Source organism: Hoplias malabaricus, chromosome Y, assembly GCF_029633855.1.
Source record: "Hoplias malabaricus isolate fHopMal1 chromosome Y, fHopMal1.hap1, whole genome shotgun sequence".
Lineage (NCBI taxonomy): Eukaryota > Metazoa > Chordata > Actinopteri > Characiformes > Erythrinidae > Hoplias > Hoplias malabaricus.
Genome location: NC_089820.1, coordinates 16,720,101 through 16,736,852, shown reverse-complemented (window position 1 = coordinate 16,736,852; position 16,752 = coordinate 16,720,101). Strand labels below are relative to the sequence as shown.

The 16,752-nt window shown below is 40.0% G+C and overlaps 1 protein-coding gene across 3 annotated transcripts in view; it reads left to right on the top strand.

Annotated features, from left to right (window-relative positions):
* Positions 1 to 16,752, top strand: part of LOC136678603 (cotranscriptional regulator ARB2A homolog) — a 172,099-nt gene that overhangs the window by 2,375 nt on the left and 152,972 nt on the right. For all 3 annotated transcript variants that reach the window (XM_066656649.1, XM_066656651.1, XM_066656650.1), the window contains exon 4: positions 6,687 to 6,787. In XM_066656649.1, the coding sequence (XP_066512746.1) occupies positions 6,687 to 6,787 (101 nt within the window). The remainder of the gene's footprint in view (positions 1 to 6,686; positions 6,788 to 16,752) is intronic.

The following is a 16,752-nucleotide window of genomic DNA, read 5'->3' as shown; positions in this document are numbered from 1 at the left end:
TTGGGTCACAGACACAAGAAGTTTCAGAGTACAGCTCTGTATAATAGAGAATCCCTCTAGTGTCACACTGGGCAATTCAGTACTCTACAACAAAAGGTTCTCAAAGAGAGATATTTAATATGATTTTTATGCTGTTGAGTTGACATCTGGGCGGCACGGTGGCACAGCAGGTAGTGTCACAGTCACACAGCTTCAGGGACCTGGAGGTTGTGGGTTCGATTCCCGCTCCGGGTGACTGTCTGTGAGGAGTTGGTGTGTTCTCCCAGTGTTCGCGTGGCTTTCCTCCGGGTGCTCTGGTTTCCTCCCACAGTCCAAAAACACACGTTGGTTGGTGGACTGGCGACTCAAAAGTGTCCGTAGGTGTGAGTGTGTGAGTGAATGTGTGAGTGTGTGTTGCCCTGCGAAGGACTGGCGCCCCCTCCAGGGTGTATTCCCGCCTTGCGCCCAATGATTCCAGGTAGGCTCTGGACCCACCGTGACCCTGAACTGGATAAGCGCTTACAGATAATGAATGAATGAATGAGTTGACATCTACAGTGTGAGGTCAACGCTGGTTCAATGTTCTACAATGAAGTGTTTGTTGTTTGCTTTATTTAAATTTTATTCACTTAACATTTGTCTCTTTAGATGATAATCTGAAATTCACATACACTGAGTTTTGAAAGCACAAGTTGTTTATGTCGTTTTAAATATTTCAGTAGGAAAACAAATTACTGTTATGCATAGCAATTCTCTACAAACTGTTATGAAATGAGAACTATTATGACTAACATGAATATGGCAGTGTAGCTTGAATTTTGATGTGGGCAGCTTGAATGTGTTCCAATGTGACATGAAATATTTCACAAAATTTAACATAATTTTTTTTTAACACAAAACCTATACCTAAAACAGACCTATATGGAACGATAGACAAAGAGAAAGTTTTCCCATTTATTGTGTACTATAAGGTGAAATGGAGCGCATGCTTACCGTTGACTGTGAGATTTTGGCTGTGATAGTGCTGTCTGTTTTGAGAGTCTCCTGAGTCACTGGCAGCTGAATGGACAAGTTGTGCATGCCATGGGCTGTCAGTGGCTTACTCAGCCTTGCACTCCGGTTGACGGCCACATTTGCATAACCTTGCTGCTCTCTCTAAAAAGGCTCCTGTCACTGCCTTGAATACTTTATTTTGGTTTCTGGGAATATACATCATTTTTTATTTATATGTTTATTCATTCATTCTCTTTTCCATGAGACATCATAATGCTATCATAAATGAAAACTACCTCACCAAGGTCAGTAGCCTTCATTTACCCTTAAGATCTAATTTGAGACTTTTTTTTAACAATCTAATGAACCAACCTGTAAAATACATATGCATCTGCAAAAGAGAGAGTTGTTTTTTGGAATCACGCTGTATGATGGCTTCATCACAGTTAGCCTTCAGCTTGTTCATTACTGGAAATCCAAGGTTATGTACACCTAATTAAGCTAAAAAATTGAGAACAGCATGCTAATTACACAAGGATGGAAAAAAGTGTAGGGGAAAAAGTTGAGGAGGCATATTCCTCAGAGAGCCTGTGATGTGAGGGCGATGGAGCTGAACCTCCATCGTATGCAGGCTTTCATTAGATCCCTCTCTTCCTTCTGTTAGGCACTGCTCTTCCTAGCGTTTTGCTTCACCCCTCTGTGAATGCATAATTGATTTCTGCAAGATACTTTTTCCTTTGTGTACTGTGAGCCACTATGTGCTGAGTCTCTCCTATTTTTAGATGTGTGTGTATATGTATGTTTATATATAAAAAAAAAAAAATATATATATATATATATGAGAAACACTTGCCACAAAAACTCACTTAAATGACATGGATGACTTAAATCACACCAATGACCTGGATTTCCCCTGTAAACCAGAAGTTTTCAAAGTACCAAAGGCCACTACACTCTGAAGCAGTGGAGGTGTATGTCTTCAAGGACAATAAAGTTGGTCGGAGACTGAGAGTGTTTTTCAGAGTTTTGGATAGATGTGTTTGAAGAGTAATATTAAACCATACCAAGATATTTCAGACAATTACAAGCTTCTTCTTTTGAGGCATTAAATATATTTGGGAAAAAGGGGTTAAAAATAAATAATATAAAAATTCTGGTTCTTCTTTAGGAGCAATTTCCAAATTAACTAAAGTTGCTAAAAACAGCTTTACATGGGATGGCAAAAATACTAAACCATTTAAAAAAACATCTAGAAATGAAGTTCCTGGATTAAACAAATGTTGGTCTGAAATTTTCAAACAAACTGGATATATCAAATTCAAGTGTCTACATCAGCTGTTCTACAATTCTGACCTCAATTTGCACATGATTACTTTGACCTTTAGATGAATCAAAAATTGAATTGTTTGCCCGTGAGGGTAAGCTTTATGTATGGAGGAAAAAGGCTGAGACTTAACCTTACATAACTAACCCTAACCCTAAATACATCCCAGCATGTTGCTGGGAAAGGGATTGGTGCTCTTTAGAAAGCAAATGGCATCATGAAATGTGGATCAGGAAAATACTGAAGGAACATATAAAGGTGTCATCCACATTACTGAAACTTGGTTGCAAATGGGACATCCAGCAAAAAAGTGACATTTCTTCAAACTTGGACAAAATGAAAAAGGGCACGTCTACGATTGTGGGAAAACGCTATTCTCTCTGGTTTATTTATGTTCAGAAGCTCAGCGTCTTTTAACGTGGAACAGTATGTTTGAGGGGGAAAAAAAACGTACGTGGTTAAAGTTTAACTTGTCTCTAAGTTTTTTTTCACCGAATTACCACAGAAACTCATTTGTAGTTGTAGTTGTTTGGTTTTGTAGCACTTTCATTAATGCAGTTAGCCATCTCCGAATTTGGAGACATTCCAACTTAAGTCATCAGAAACAACAAAAATAAAATGGTTTGCTGATAAAGATTGAAAGTGTTGGTAGGCTTTTATAGACTGGTGCTGCCTGGTTGAATACGGTTCATGCAGGTGAGTTTTTTTTTCTTTGGTCCGACTCGCAACACAATGACCTACGCTGTTATGATCGTGCGAGTCTGCTGCTGGTTTCAGAGCCAGTTACTGCAGTTGCTGTACACGGGCTGCGCAAGTCGAGATGACTTAATAACTGCAGAGCATAATCCTCATTGGGTAGAAGCTCCATCGATACCTTTGACATTTGTTTCTTTTCATTCTAAAATGTAAATCTATGTTATCTCTCTTAAAGAGGTAACATCCATAATATGGTATATGTCTGGAAATAATGCCATGCTCTGTAGTAGAGAGAGTTTTTATTTCCATATGATATATTTCAGGTTATAATGATCATTTTTTGTCATGAAATCCTGTGGGTTTCTGGTTGCTACTGTCAGTCTTGACGGCCCTTTTCTGATCCCCCCACAACTACAACTAGCTACTATTACTGAACATCAAGGCAAGGTGCAGTTAAAGGCTAAGCAACACTTAATGGACCTCCATGAATATTTCACATTATTTTAGTTACTGACATAAATAAGTATGAATTAAAATGAAAATATCATGCTTAATTTGCTTTAAAACTGTTATTCTTGTAAATGTGATCGAAGTCGAAGTCGAATTCATCCGACACTTTAAACCTCCGTAATGCAGCTACGTAGCCGAGTATAATCTGAGCCACAGAGTTTAGCAAGTCAAGCTAACGTTAACTAACACCAACTAAAACAGGCGAAGTAAGTGTGCTTACCCTGTCTACCTCCATGTATACAGAGGCTCTTAAAAACTCTTGAAAGCGCCAGTGAAATGTGCACTACAGATAACAGAGTGAGTGGATGGTCCTTTCCAAAGTGCCCGTTTAAAGTTGACAAATTTAGTTATTTTTCTGGAAATTTTGGGATCTTTGGGCCATTTGTGCACAGATGTCCCACTGTACATTGAATTATTGCAGCCAAAACAACACACCTTTTCGTCAACGGTCTTTTAACCTTATTCCTTGAATTAGTAAGAAATAACATGTTTTCTGACGATCAATAAACACAAGTTAGGAACTCAAATTCCACTGTATTTATTTGTTTGACACTTTCATATAGCTAGTGCTTAGCCTTTAATATCAAACAAGCCTTTCGATGTCAAGCCCAATAGCAAACTTGGTGCCCCTTGTGGTGTAGTTTTTAACTGTGAGCGAATGAGTATGTATGTGAGTGAGTTACAAGCAAGTTACTGGAGGTGCTTCACATTTAGAAATAAAGAAAACTCATCTATGAGTTGGCATGTTTTGACTGGTAGTGTATGTAGCTCATTTCATCCTCACGAGCACACATTAAAACCAACAAGACAAACAAAACAACAAGAACATAGGAGCAGACACACTTATAGTATTCCAACTTGATAAACAGCCTCTCGGTGCTACATGATGTTGAACAGATAACAGCGAAGGTAAATACAGTAATACTTATTGAGTTAGCTGTGTTGGATTTATCGCTTGCTAACTGTGCAGAAGTGCCGGGCTTTGAAAAAGAGTCGCATAAAAATGCTTATGCAATCATTTCTCTTCAAAGATGCTTTTCTTTCCCCCCCCCCTCTCTCTTTTTGCCGCGCTGGGGTAATTGAGAAAGTATGAGGCCCTTGGGCTGTTTGGGTTAAGTGTGTATGCTTTGAGTATTTTAGCTTTGTGCATTTGCAATCAGAGAGGTCACAATTAGATTTAACACTGTTTGGGGCTTCATTATCTGCTAGTGTCAACATAAGGATAGATGGGCCTATCTCTCAAGCACACAGTTTTCAGAAGTATTACACACCACTTGCTTTGCTTTGAAGGTGGTAGTGTTCCCTCATAACTGAATGTAATACTTTTGTTGAACTTTTAAGTGTTTTGCATTTTTAATGGCTTTAAATTTAATGGGGGGGAGGCTATGCAACTTCATTCCCTACATAACATCCTTAACCTTAAAAAGGTTTTTTTTTAAATGTGATGTTAATGGTTTCATGAAGGTATTTCTGACATTTTTTCATTCATTCATTTTCTGTAACCGCTTATCCAGTTCAGGGTCACAGTGGGTCCAGAGCCTACCTGGAATCATTGGGCACAAGGCGGGAACCAGAGCACCATACTGTTCATGGTGGTGAAAACAGAACTGCTATTTGGGTGTGTTTGGTGTCTCTCCCGCTTCTCACTCACAAATGTATTAATTGTCAAAGCAGATGTTTATTACTGCCATGGCCGAGTTGGGTGGTTGGTATTCTCCTGAAAGTGTAACGTACTGTCTAATCATGATGACAGCAGTTTAGGAAGCAATGACTGGTTGCATTTTCTCAGAGGAAGCTTGTGTTTGCCAACACGCTCCACTCTATGAGGCACTGAATGATTAGAAGATACCTATTTAATGAGTTTAAAACATGAAGACATACATGGAGGTTCTCAACTCTGTTTTGCATGTATAGTCCAAGAAAACAGTTTATTTTTAAATAAAGCTCACTCACATCTCATGTACAAAAATAAATCTATAAAGAGCGATGTATTAAAGGGTCTATTGTAGGCCACCAATATACTGTTCCAATAAAAGCTAATTATCACCTGATTATACTTCAGAGTGTAATCTAGTTAATGTGCTCCTTTAGGCTCATCCAATACCACCACCTACAGTGCAACAGTGATCACTTATTATAAAGCTTGCTGCTGTTTACCTTCAGATCACCTGTATGCCATATTGTCTGGCTATGACTTAGCTGTAGAAGGATCAGTGTATATAAAGTTGTCTGTACTCCATTTGACATCTCAACCACACACACACACACACACACACACAAGATAGAGAAGAATAGCGTTCAGCACCAAGGCCAAGGGAATGGTAACAAGAGCCCTCTAATAGCCCTTTGTGGGCAGGTTACCTGCCTGTTATTAATTGCATGAATGGAAAAACGATGTACATTTGACTTAAAATGTTTAAATAAATAACAAATGATTCAGTGCTGGGGGACATTTTATAACAAAGCAAATGGAAGAGAACATTTTATGGATGCACATGCATACATGGATGCAATTCAGGGTCGCGGTGGGTCCAGAGCCTACCTGGAATCATTGGGCGCAAGGCAGGAATACACCCTGGAGGAGGCGCCAGTCCTTCACAGGGCAACACACACACATTCACTCAAACCTACGGACACTTTTGAGTCACCAATCCACCTGCATCGTGTGTTTTTGGACTGTGGGAGGAAACCGGAGCACCCGGAGGAAACCCACGCGGACACGGGGAGAACACACCAACTTCTCACAGACAGTCACCCGGAGCGGGAATCGAACCCACAACCTCCAGGTCCCTGGAGCTGTGTGACTGCGACACTTCCGTGCCGCCCTGCACATAGAATGAAATCTGGAAATCTGTGATTGGAAGATAGCATAGAAGAGTGATATAATCATTAAACGCTATAGAGCTGCATTTGGAATCTATTTGGAGCCTATTATAGAGAATTATTGGAAACCTTTTAGAACAGGAAAGAGTTGACAGGAGTACATCAGTAAAATTTATGTTATGTTCAAACCAACATACACGTGGTATCACTTAAAATATAGAATCAACAAAACGTTTCTAAATATGTTAATGAGATAAAAAAAACATTCAATACAATGTAAGAGGAGGCATGGCTAAGTGTGTATAGGTTAAATTAAATAATTAATGTGCAATACATTTTAATACGTGTACTTCTTCTGTAGATGGGCAGCTACGACACACTGAAACAGGAGAGCCGTTTGTCTTCAACTCCAAGGAGGATCTGCACAGGTGGAACCAGAAAAGATATGAAGCACTGGGAGAGGTAATTTTCACCTCTATTATATTTCTTACAACACCGTTTTGTACTTTTAATTGCTTCTTAGTCACACGGTTTGATATAGTGCTCTGAAATGCGCTTCATATTTTCACCCCATTTTAGACATTGTAGCTAACAAATAAGGAGGGAAATGTTGAGTTTGAATATATTATTAGATGAAGAAATGATGGTGGTAGTGTGTACTATTAGTGGAGAATTTTGATGATGATTGTGATGCATCTTTGTTTCCCAGGTTTAATAACTTTGTAATTGGATTCTGTGCGGTAATTGGAACCGCTCTCTGGAACACTGCAGATGCACACACTCACACACTCACATTCAAGCGCAAAATAGAATGACTCTAATAAACTCTTACCCTTTTCCAGCTCCTGTATTCTAATCCTTTCTCTTCCCTCTCTCTGTCTTTATTTCTAACTCTTTCTCTCTTTATTTTCTCAATCTATGCATGTACAGGGGTTGTATTTCACTTAAGCAGGCTCTGGTTTGCTCTGTTTTATAGTCAGAGGGCAACTGTGCTGCCTACACCTTCACACTAAAACTGGCAAAAATCCTCCCACCCGCCTATATCTGAGCAAACAGTGGGTGTGCATTTAGGCTTATGTGTGTACAATCTATGGGGGAATGAGCCGATTTGTGAACGACTAAAAGGGACAACAGTGTCAGTTTGTGGAAATGGACACTTTATATGTGGTTTCTTGTGTTAGGTACTTTACTTAGGGCAAGTTCAAATGCCGTTCATTCAGTCCCATTGCATGTAGCATGCATAAGCTAATCAAAAGGGTGTGTGTTTGCTTGTTTAATTATCTTTGTTCATTTGCCTCGATATGTGGCTCTAATTGTTCTGCTTATTCTTTTGAAGTTCAAAGGAAAGCGAATGACTTAAGATTACCTATATGTTTTATGTGTTGTAGTTCTTATTCAGGTATTCTCCTTAGAGAAATAGCCCTGCTTTTTCACACATAACACTTTGTAGCTATGTTTGGTGAAAACAAGCACAAGCAGAGCATTTGGGTACTCACCTCATGAACTTGTGAGCCTCCTGTATATTATTAGACTTGATTAAATTTAAAAGCCAAGACCCAAGACAGGACATGTCACTCTATTTGGATTTGATCTATACCAGTATAACAATATTGGTGTCACCATTTTGCTGTTGTGATGTTGTTAGAACTAGTAAGGGTAGTTACTGTATATAGTAATTAGATCTTATTATTAGACTTATTTAGTGCCTTGCTTAAAAAGAAATAGTCAGTCACAGTGCACATGAATTAACAGGGATTTTACTGCCCTTGCCACTAACTGACCAAGACAGACAGACTTTCATAAAACGTATAAACAACTTTTCAAACAAACCAAACAGCCAACCAACATAAAACCTGTGTTGAAATCTTGATGAATAACTTTTCTGAAAACAAAATTGAGCCTGGCTTATTTATGTTGGGACAGTGTCTTTCTTATCACTTGGGTCTTAGTTGCTTATACAGAACGTATAGCAGTTGCAGGTAAGGCACACACATATTACACACAGGGAGAGCTCAGATATTGTATAAGAACAATATGTTTACATGCCTTGTGCTGTACTAATATTCTGTTAGAAACTAAAGATTATCCTAGTGAAGCTAGCGTCTTTAATATAATTACATAAATTAAGCTGTACTTTATTACATGAAAATAATTACCACGTTAATTTGTGCCTCATCACTCAAAACACCTTTAAGCACATTATAACACGGTGACACAACAGATAGTGTAGCTGTCACACAGCTCCTGTGTCCTGGTTTTGAGTCTGATCCTGGTCGTTGTCTGAGAGGAGTAATGCAAATTTATGGTCTGAAATAAGATCTTAAAATCTTATTTGGGTGCGGGATGGTGGCGTAGCAGGGAGTGTCGCAGTCACACAGCTCTAGGGACCTGGAGGTTGTGGGTTTAATTCCCGCTCTGGGTGACTGGGTTTCCTCCGGGTGCTCCGGTTTCCTCCCACAGTCCAAAAACAGACGTTGGTTGGTGGACTGGCGACTCAAAAGTGTCCGTAGGTGTGAGTGTGTGTTGCCCTGTGAAGGACTGGTGCCCCCTCCAGGGTGTATTCCCGCCTTGCGCCCAATGATTCCCGATGAATGAATGAATGTAATGAATCTTATTTGGGAAAATATAGTGATACTGTGATAATTATGTAGTTTCCCCTAGCACTACACCAAAAGTTAAGCTGGCTCATTCATATTGCTGATTAATTAGTGTAAAGCCATTTTCTACTTGTTTTTAAATATGTATAAAAAAGTTTGTTACTCTTAAACATATGGAATGGCACTTCCCGATGTTATATTCAATGCATGCTCACATAGTAAGCAGTTTAATACCTCCTTACACACCTAACTCCTGTCTGCTCTGAACTGATTGATTGAATGATTGATAGTGACATTGTAATGGCAATAATATAAACAGTGCAGCTTCAGCAGCCAAGCAGTAGTGCTACTGAGAACCTCACTGAAACAAGGAAGAAAAACCAAATGTGGCTAGCTTGGGTTTGAACACCCCTTCTGAGAAGTGACCAGCAAGCAGACTGTAGTGTACCACTGTGAACACTGTGTTTTACTGAAGATCCATGTTCTAAGCTAACTCTAGTCCCAGTTCACCAAATGATGGCTGGCCAAAATAAACCCTTCACTGACGGGTAGCAGAGGAGCACACACGCCGGTTTACAGAGGCATAAATGTCAGCAAAGCACAAGCAGGTTGTGGTTGAAGGGTCTGAAGCCCATTTCGGGAAACTCACATGTTTTGCAGTAATTTTAATGCAGTCCGGATGCATGAGTTTCAGTAAATCAGTGCCACTAAGTCAATCCCAGTAGGAGACTGAAGGTGCTAGAATGCATTCTCCAAAGAGAAATGCCTGAATCATTCTCTGTACATCACTTTGGAGCACATTTACTGTAAAACTTATAGATAATGGTCAGAAGAAAAGTATGAAAATGAAAGGACAGTGGTTTTACCTGATTGCATAAAGCAGCCACAGTCAGACTGTGTATAGCAGTCAGGTTATGGACCTACTTCTCAAAACAGACTAAAAGGGTTCATCTCCATCTCAGAGAGACTGCACTGACATATGCTAGTCCCAGGAACATTAAATTGTTGTTATATATGTATTCATTTATCACATTCAGTTGGAACGCTTATGTGTCACTCAGATCTTCAAAATCATCAAATTTCCACATGCAGACAGACTGTCGGTCCATTTCTTATGTGACCCATATGGCGTGCTTGAATTCCTCATAACTGCCTGCTTCGCTATAAAGGTATGGAGTTGGAAATTGCTTGGTTCTTGTGGTCATTGCTGTTGAAGGTGTGTGAATGGGTCTGAGTGTGGCTCTCTGCTCTCTCTCTCTCTCTCCCGGCATCGTCTGTGTGAACAACAGGCCGCTGGTGTGCTGGAGAGTGGGCGAGAGGGCCTTTGTGAGGACGCACACAGCAGCAGATGTCCAATTTGCACTTCAGCCTGCTATGAATGAGGAGCTGGGCTGCAGGTTCACACACACACACACACATTCACCAACATACAAATACACATACATATGCAGCTGGGCTTGAGCACTGGGGTCAGTGTACTCTGACTTGATGAGGCTGCTTATGGATTTCAGTAGTGTGGAAATAGCATACTGATAGGGTGATATAGAGAAAATCTGTTCTGTCCATGTATACTATAGTCATTTCTGCTCATTTATTTTCAAAAATGATTTGTCTTTATTATATAGGCTGTTTTATTTTTACTTTATGTTGATTTTAGTATTCTTGCGCAAATTTAATTGTGATTGAAATCTGAAGGCGTTCTTGCTGGTTTAATGTGCAGCTCATATTTGCTTAATGTTATAATGTAAACTTAATGAAGTCCCCTGGACTCTTGATGACAAAGTTGCCTGGTATATTGGCTACAAAACACCCCCCAAAGCACCCTCCACCGCCATGGTTAACTGCTGTCCTCCTAGGTTGTCTTGAATGGATACCAGCCTTGTGCGGTGTCCATTGTTGTGGACCAGAATTGCTCAGATTCATCAGGATTGGATTTGGATTTATCTTGACCTCACGCACTATTGATCTAGTCAGTGGAGGAGTCATTTTTGCTTCCTACCATGCCCTTTTGAATTTTTCACAGCGTGGTTCTCCTTGTACTTTTTGATTATGCTTTGCCATGTGGCCACTGGCACTTGAAAACATGTGGATATGGAGTTATAGCCTTTCCCCATGTTGTGGGCAGCTACAATGCACAAATGGATGTCCTCACTTAGCTCTTTGATTTTAGCCTTGTCCTGCATTTGACTAATAACATACTAGAGAATTAAATGCTCCTTTAGTGTTTACAGGCGTCTGCACACGCACAGAGTCAATTACCAAGCAGAAAATAGAGGGAGTTGCAAGTTTTGATTTGGATCATGACTTTGGACATTGTGATTATACAAAATCATTTAAGTTGTACATTTTTTAATAGATCTTCTGAAAATCTGCACCCACATGCTTTTGTAGCTGTTAACACTTTTTATTCATAAAAATGCTGTTGGCATTTTTCACATCTGTGAGGACATGTAATATATAGATATACTGTTCAGCAGGGCTTAGTGTCCTAGGCCGAACCACACCTGATTTAATCCCGGGTGAGAATTAGAACTCACAGTCAATCTCTGTCATGTCTCAGATTAACTGGTGCTGGTGTAGGATGCATGGCTGGCGGAGTGTGGCAGCAGCAGCAGTGTTCTATCTAATGTGATCTTCACGGCCACCCAGAGGCTGCACTGTGCAGAGCGAGAAACAAAGTGGTCATGTCGCGCTCGCTCATCTGAAACCGTCTCTCTGTTACACAGTGTCGGCATCATTGTTAGAGGGCATGTGGAGATATCCCACCATAAACTCACACACACGTAAGCATGTGCGCACACATATGCGTGAGTGAGTGAGAGATCATAGTGTGATTTGCATCGCTGAATGCTGGCAAGTCATCGGTTTGCCTCAGGTGTGTGTGTGCGCGCGCCCGTTGTGCTGTACCATGTTAATGCAAAAGTAATGGTGTCAAGGGGTCCAGATTAGCATGTCTAGATGTTTGTGTGTGTGTGTGTGTGTGTGTGCGCACGCATGAGTGTCTGTGTGTGTGGTCACAGGTGAGATGTATGTGTGTAGAGATTCTTGTGTGTGTGTGTGTGTTTTGAAGTTTAGATCAGGACCTTGGGATGGTTATATGCTGAAATGTTTCTAATTAGATTGGTTCTTCTACCTCTACACAATCAGCTCATCAGCAATGGTTAGTGTAGCCTTAAGATTCTTTCTGAGAGTTTTGGTTGGTGTGAATTCTCTCAATACTGGTTTATACAGATCATCTCTGTGTCGTCCTGTTTTCTTCTTATGTGGACATCCAGCATTTTTAGGGGGACTTGAATGAATTAGTGTCTCAGCAACATTTAAAGACAAAAAACTTTTCTGAAAAGGATATCTCTTCTGCTTTCATCTGAACAACCTCCTGTCACCACATGAACAGGGTTTGTCAGAAAATTAGGGAAATTAGCACCAGGTGCCAGATTAGCCCTGATAACTGTGAAGTATCCAAAAGTGTTCAATAAATATTCATCACAGCTCTTTCACATTAAGGTTATTGTGTTGTGATACAATATCTACAATTGGTGTAACAGTATTTTTGAAGAGAACATGGCTGAAGTTTAACTTGTCTGTATGTTTTTATTCACTATTTGAATGACCACAGAAACTTGTTTGTAAGTTGAGTTGTTTTGTAGTATGCAGTTAGCAGTCTCCCGAATTTTAGTGGGGTTTCCTATCTAAATAATCTGAACTAGCTATAATTTAAATCAATATTACCCACCTATTGAGCTGGAAGTTTGCCCTGAGTAGTGAGTGAGAGGAAGCCTAGCATGTCTGACTGAGACGCTTTTTTTTTAATCTTTTACTAACACTATGGCTTCGTAAACAGGTTAATTTTCAGAGTGCAAACGGACTTGAGAGCTAGTAAATGATGAGGAAACCATTTTATAAAAACGTGTTACAATCGTGAATATCACCTTAAACTTCACGCTCTTCCTATTAATTTCTAATGAATTTACATTGGGATGAGCACTGACTTTGAAATTTAAGAAAATATAAGATAATTTCTAATGTGATTATGGTCATGTGAGAATATACATTACACACAGTACCATGACTGTATGTGTTGGAAATGAGTGTGTGAAGGGGGCTGCAGGGGTCTGATCTCTGTGATAGGTGACACAGTATGGGCTCAGCTCCAGATGGTAGAGTATTAAGCTGTTAATAAATGGGGATTTTTCACTCCTCTCTCTGCATCTGTGGTATGACAGACACACACACAGTATTCTAATGAAGCAGGCTGGGCCAGATGGCTGTCTTATCATCTTTCGCTTTCCTCTTTCTCTTCTCTCTCTTTATTGTGCGCCTTTGTACACTGTAAAGTGTATTAGGAGATATGCCATCATTGCAAAGTACGGGCAGATTTTGTAGTATTTTTATTTGCAAGTAAATTGAATGAGTGTGCTTTTTGATCTACAATTTGGATTAATTATGAAATAGATAACATTTGGTAATTGTAGAACTGTATTAAAAAAATAAAAATAAAAAAATATGAGCAGTAGGTGGCCATTGGCTTTTTTTCAAAGCAGGTTTTCTATTTTTAGTGTGAAAACCTAAGCCAAAGTCAAGCGCTTCTAATTGGGAAATACCTGAGGGACATTGGGAATTTGGCTTTCACAGGCCTCACCTTTGGACTTAGATGACAACATGACATAGCTTGAATTGGTTGTCTCTCACACATTTGCAGCTTAACTAAAATGTATGTTTGCAATATCTAAACAATGATAAGTGCCTGAATATGTAAAAAATAAAAAGATTCAGTGAAAACATAAAATAACACAAGAATATAGCTATAGACCATGAAATAAAGGGATGAAGGGCAGAGATTAGTCAGTTTATAGTGTTATAGTTTAAATTTTTAACAGTCAGATATTTATTTCTATGATCAGATATCTGTGATATTTCTTTTTAAAACCCATATTGATGACACAGTGCTAATATCAGTCATACATAGTGATTTAGGATTATTAACGCAGCATGTTTCTCACTGGGACACCACTGGGTTAAATTCTTTGAAGAAAATACCTGGAATAAATGCGAGGTACTATTTGAAATTAGGGTGGCTCAGAGTTTCGCCACACAAACCACACACAATTGCACACACCTCTCATGAAGTACACTGACTGTGAGTGGCATACTGCATCAGTCACGCTCATTTTGTTTTTATGTTAAGGAGAGCTTCTGTCTTAAAAAGAATAGGAAAAAGCAGAAGAACAAAATGGCAGCTGTCTCTCTTGATTTATCACACAGCAGCATTGCTTGTACCCCCACCCCCTTGGAGTGAGTAAGTGAGAGAGAGAGAGAATAAAAAACTGCAAGGGAAGGTGTACTTTAAAAACATATTACCCCTCTGTTGGCTTCAGAGGTAACACCTGAGGTGGTCATTAGGCACCCATTACACTACGCATTCACTCTGTGTGTGTTTTTGCTTTGTGTGTTTGTGTGTGTATGTGTGTGTGTGTGTGTGCGCAAGTCTCTATTTGTCTTTGTGTCTGTGTTTGAAAGAACTTCACACAGACCGTGCAACCAAAAAGCATCTGATGGGAATTTTCACGTTATTTCTTCCCACTAGCAGCCTGAAAACTGCATTAAAAACAAAGAACAAATATTAAAAGGAAAGAAAATAGTTGAAAATAAGCTAACAGTAACACCCTCTCTTTAAATTCATTTGTTACAAGGGCTGCTTATATGTATATGCACCCCCTGGCTTAAAACTCTCTTTGTATTTTGGAGTAAGGACCCACTCGCACACCTCTCAGTTTTGCTCAGAAAGCTTTATTGGCATGACCATACTCAGATACAGTTTTTTCAAACTGTCATCAAAACAGCAAGATAAACAATTTAGAACATTTGGAGAACGGCTGTGTTCACTGAGTCTGTACCTGGTCAGTGTGATTGTGATTAATATGTGCTCAGTGCAATGTCCTCTACTATTCTGCTACAGCGTACTGCCACTTTAAAGCCAGATAAACAGCATTTTGCTTTGTGTTTGTGTGTTACAATGGGTATTGTAGTTTTTTTGTAGTGATACAAGTTGTTTATGTTCCAGATTGGTGCTGACAAGTCTCAGTGTTGGTGTTTCTTCGAGAATTCAAAGCCAGGGCTAGCTGTGTCATGGAACTCTTCCCCTTACTTGGCGCTTGCAGTTGCAGGCCTTTGGGTTGAGGGGCCAGTATTTATTTATTTATTTATTTATTTTTATTCTTTGGAATTTTGAGTAAGAGTGGAAATTGGAGTAATTCTGCTCTGTCCTGTGCACCTGCAGGTTTTCTCCTTTAATGTTAAAGGTGACCTCCATACCTCACAAACATACAGGAGACTTCAAATTTGTCATTTAATTGTGTAGAATGTCCAACTCAGGATCTCTTAAATTATGGGGGCTACAGGTTCAGTGCAGTGACATAGCTAGGTGGAAAATGGGCTATCAGTATTAACCATTACACTATTAGCCTTTTGCTAAACATGGACAGCTGTGGCCAAGCAAGGACTGACTAGGCCCGGGAAGTCAAACTAAGAAAGTCTGGTGCAGTATTGGCCCTTCAACCAGTGCTTTCTCCTTCATTGATGGATGCGTGGAAAGCCCTGCAGACCACAGGACCAGGACTGTTAGTGATTTAACAGTGAATGCACTGAGGGAATGAGGGTATAAGTCTGTAATCGTATAATCTTCTGTGCTGTTGCCAAGAGGTGAGCAGAAGGTGTATCTGAAAAGGGTTCCTTCTATTTCTGTTAACATGTTGATCAGAATTGTTTTGAGGAAGGGTATTTATATTTCTTGTGCAGTCATATCCAAAGATATAACTTGGTTTACTTTGCTCTGCGTTGAGCTTAGATTAGGTAAATTTAGGTCTCCACAGATCTGCACACTTCCCTGTGTCTGAAAGCTGCTGATTCAGTCATAGAGACTGGGGAAATATCTTTATTATAATAAGGTTATTCACTGGAAGGGATGTAAATCATGCGTAAGAAACTTGCTTTTGTAGTGGCTATGGTTTCTTTCTAAGTTTTAAGCCAAATCAATAAAACACCATATTGCCTAAAGGATATGCTTGTCTTCCTTCACAGGCATATGAACTCCAGTGATATACCATTTTTAATCCATAGGTTTAATATGATATCAGCCCACCCTTTCCAGCTATAACAGCATCAACTCTTCTAGGATGGCTTTCCATGAGGTCTAGAAGTGTGTTTATGAGGTCAGACTCCTGGACAAGAAGGTCTGACTCACAGCCTCTGCTCTAGTTCATCCCTAAGGGGTTATTTCGGGTTGAGGTCAGGACTCCACACCAAACTTGCTAATTTATATCTTTATGCACCTTGCTTTGTGCACTGGTGCACAGTCATGTTGGAACAGTAAGTTCATTCATTCATTATCTGTAACCGCTTATCATTGGAATCATTGGGCGCAAGGCGGGAATACACCCTGGAGGGGGCGCCAGTCCTTCACAGGGCAACACAGGCACACACACACATTCACTCACACACTCACACCTACGGACACTTTTGAGTCGCCAATCCACCTACCAACGTGTGTTTTTGGACTGTGGGAGGAAACCGGAGCACCCGGAGGAAAGCCACGCGAACACTGGGAGAACACACCAACTCCTCACAGACAGTCACCTAGAGCGCGAATCGAACCCACAACCTCCAGGTCCCTGGAGCTGTGTGACTGCGACACTACCTGCTGCGCCACCGTGCCGCCCCTGGAACAGTAAGTGGCCATTTCCAAACTGTTCCAACAAAATTGGGAGCATGAAATTGGCCATTATCTCTTGGTTTGCTGAAGCACTAAGAGTTCCTTTCACTGGAACTACAGAG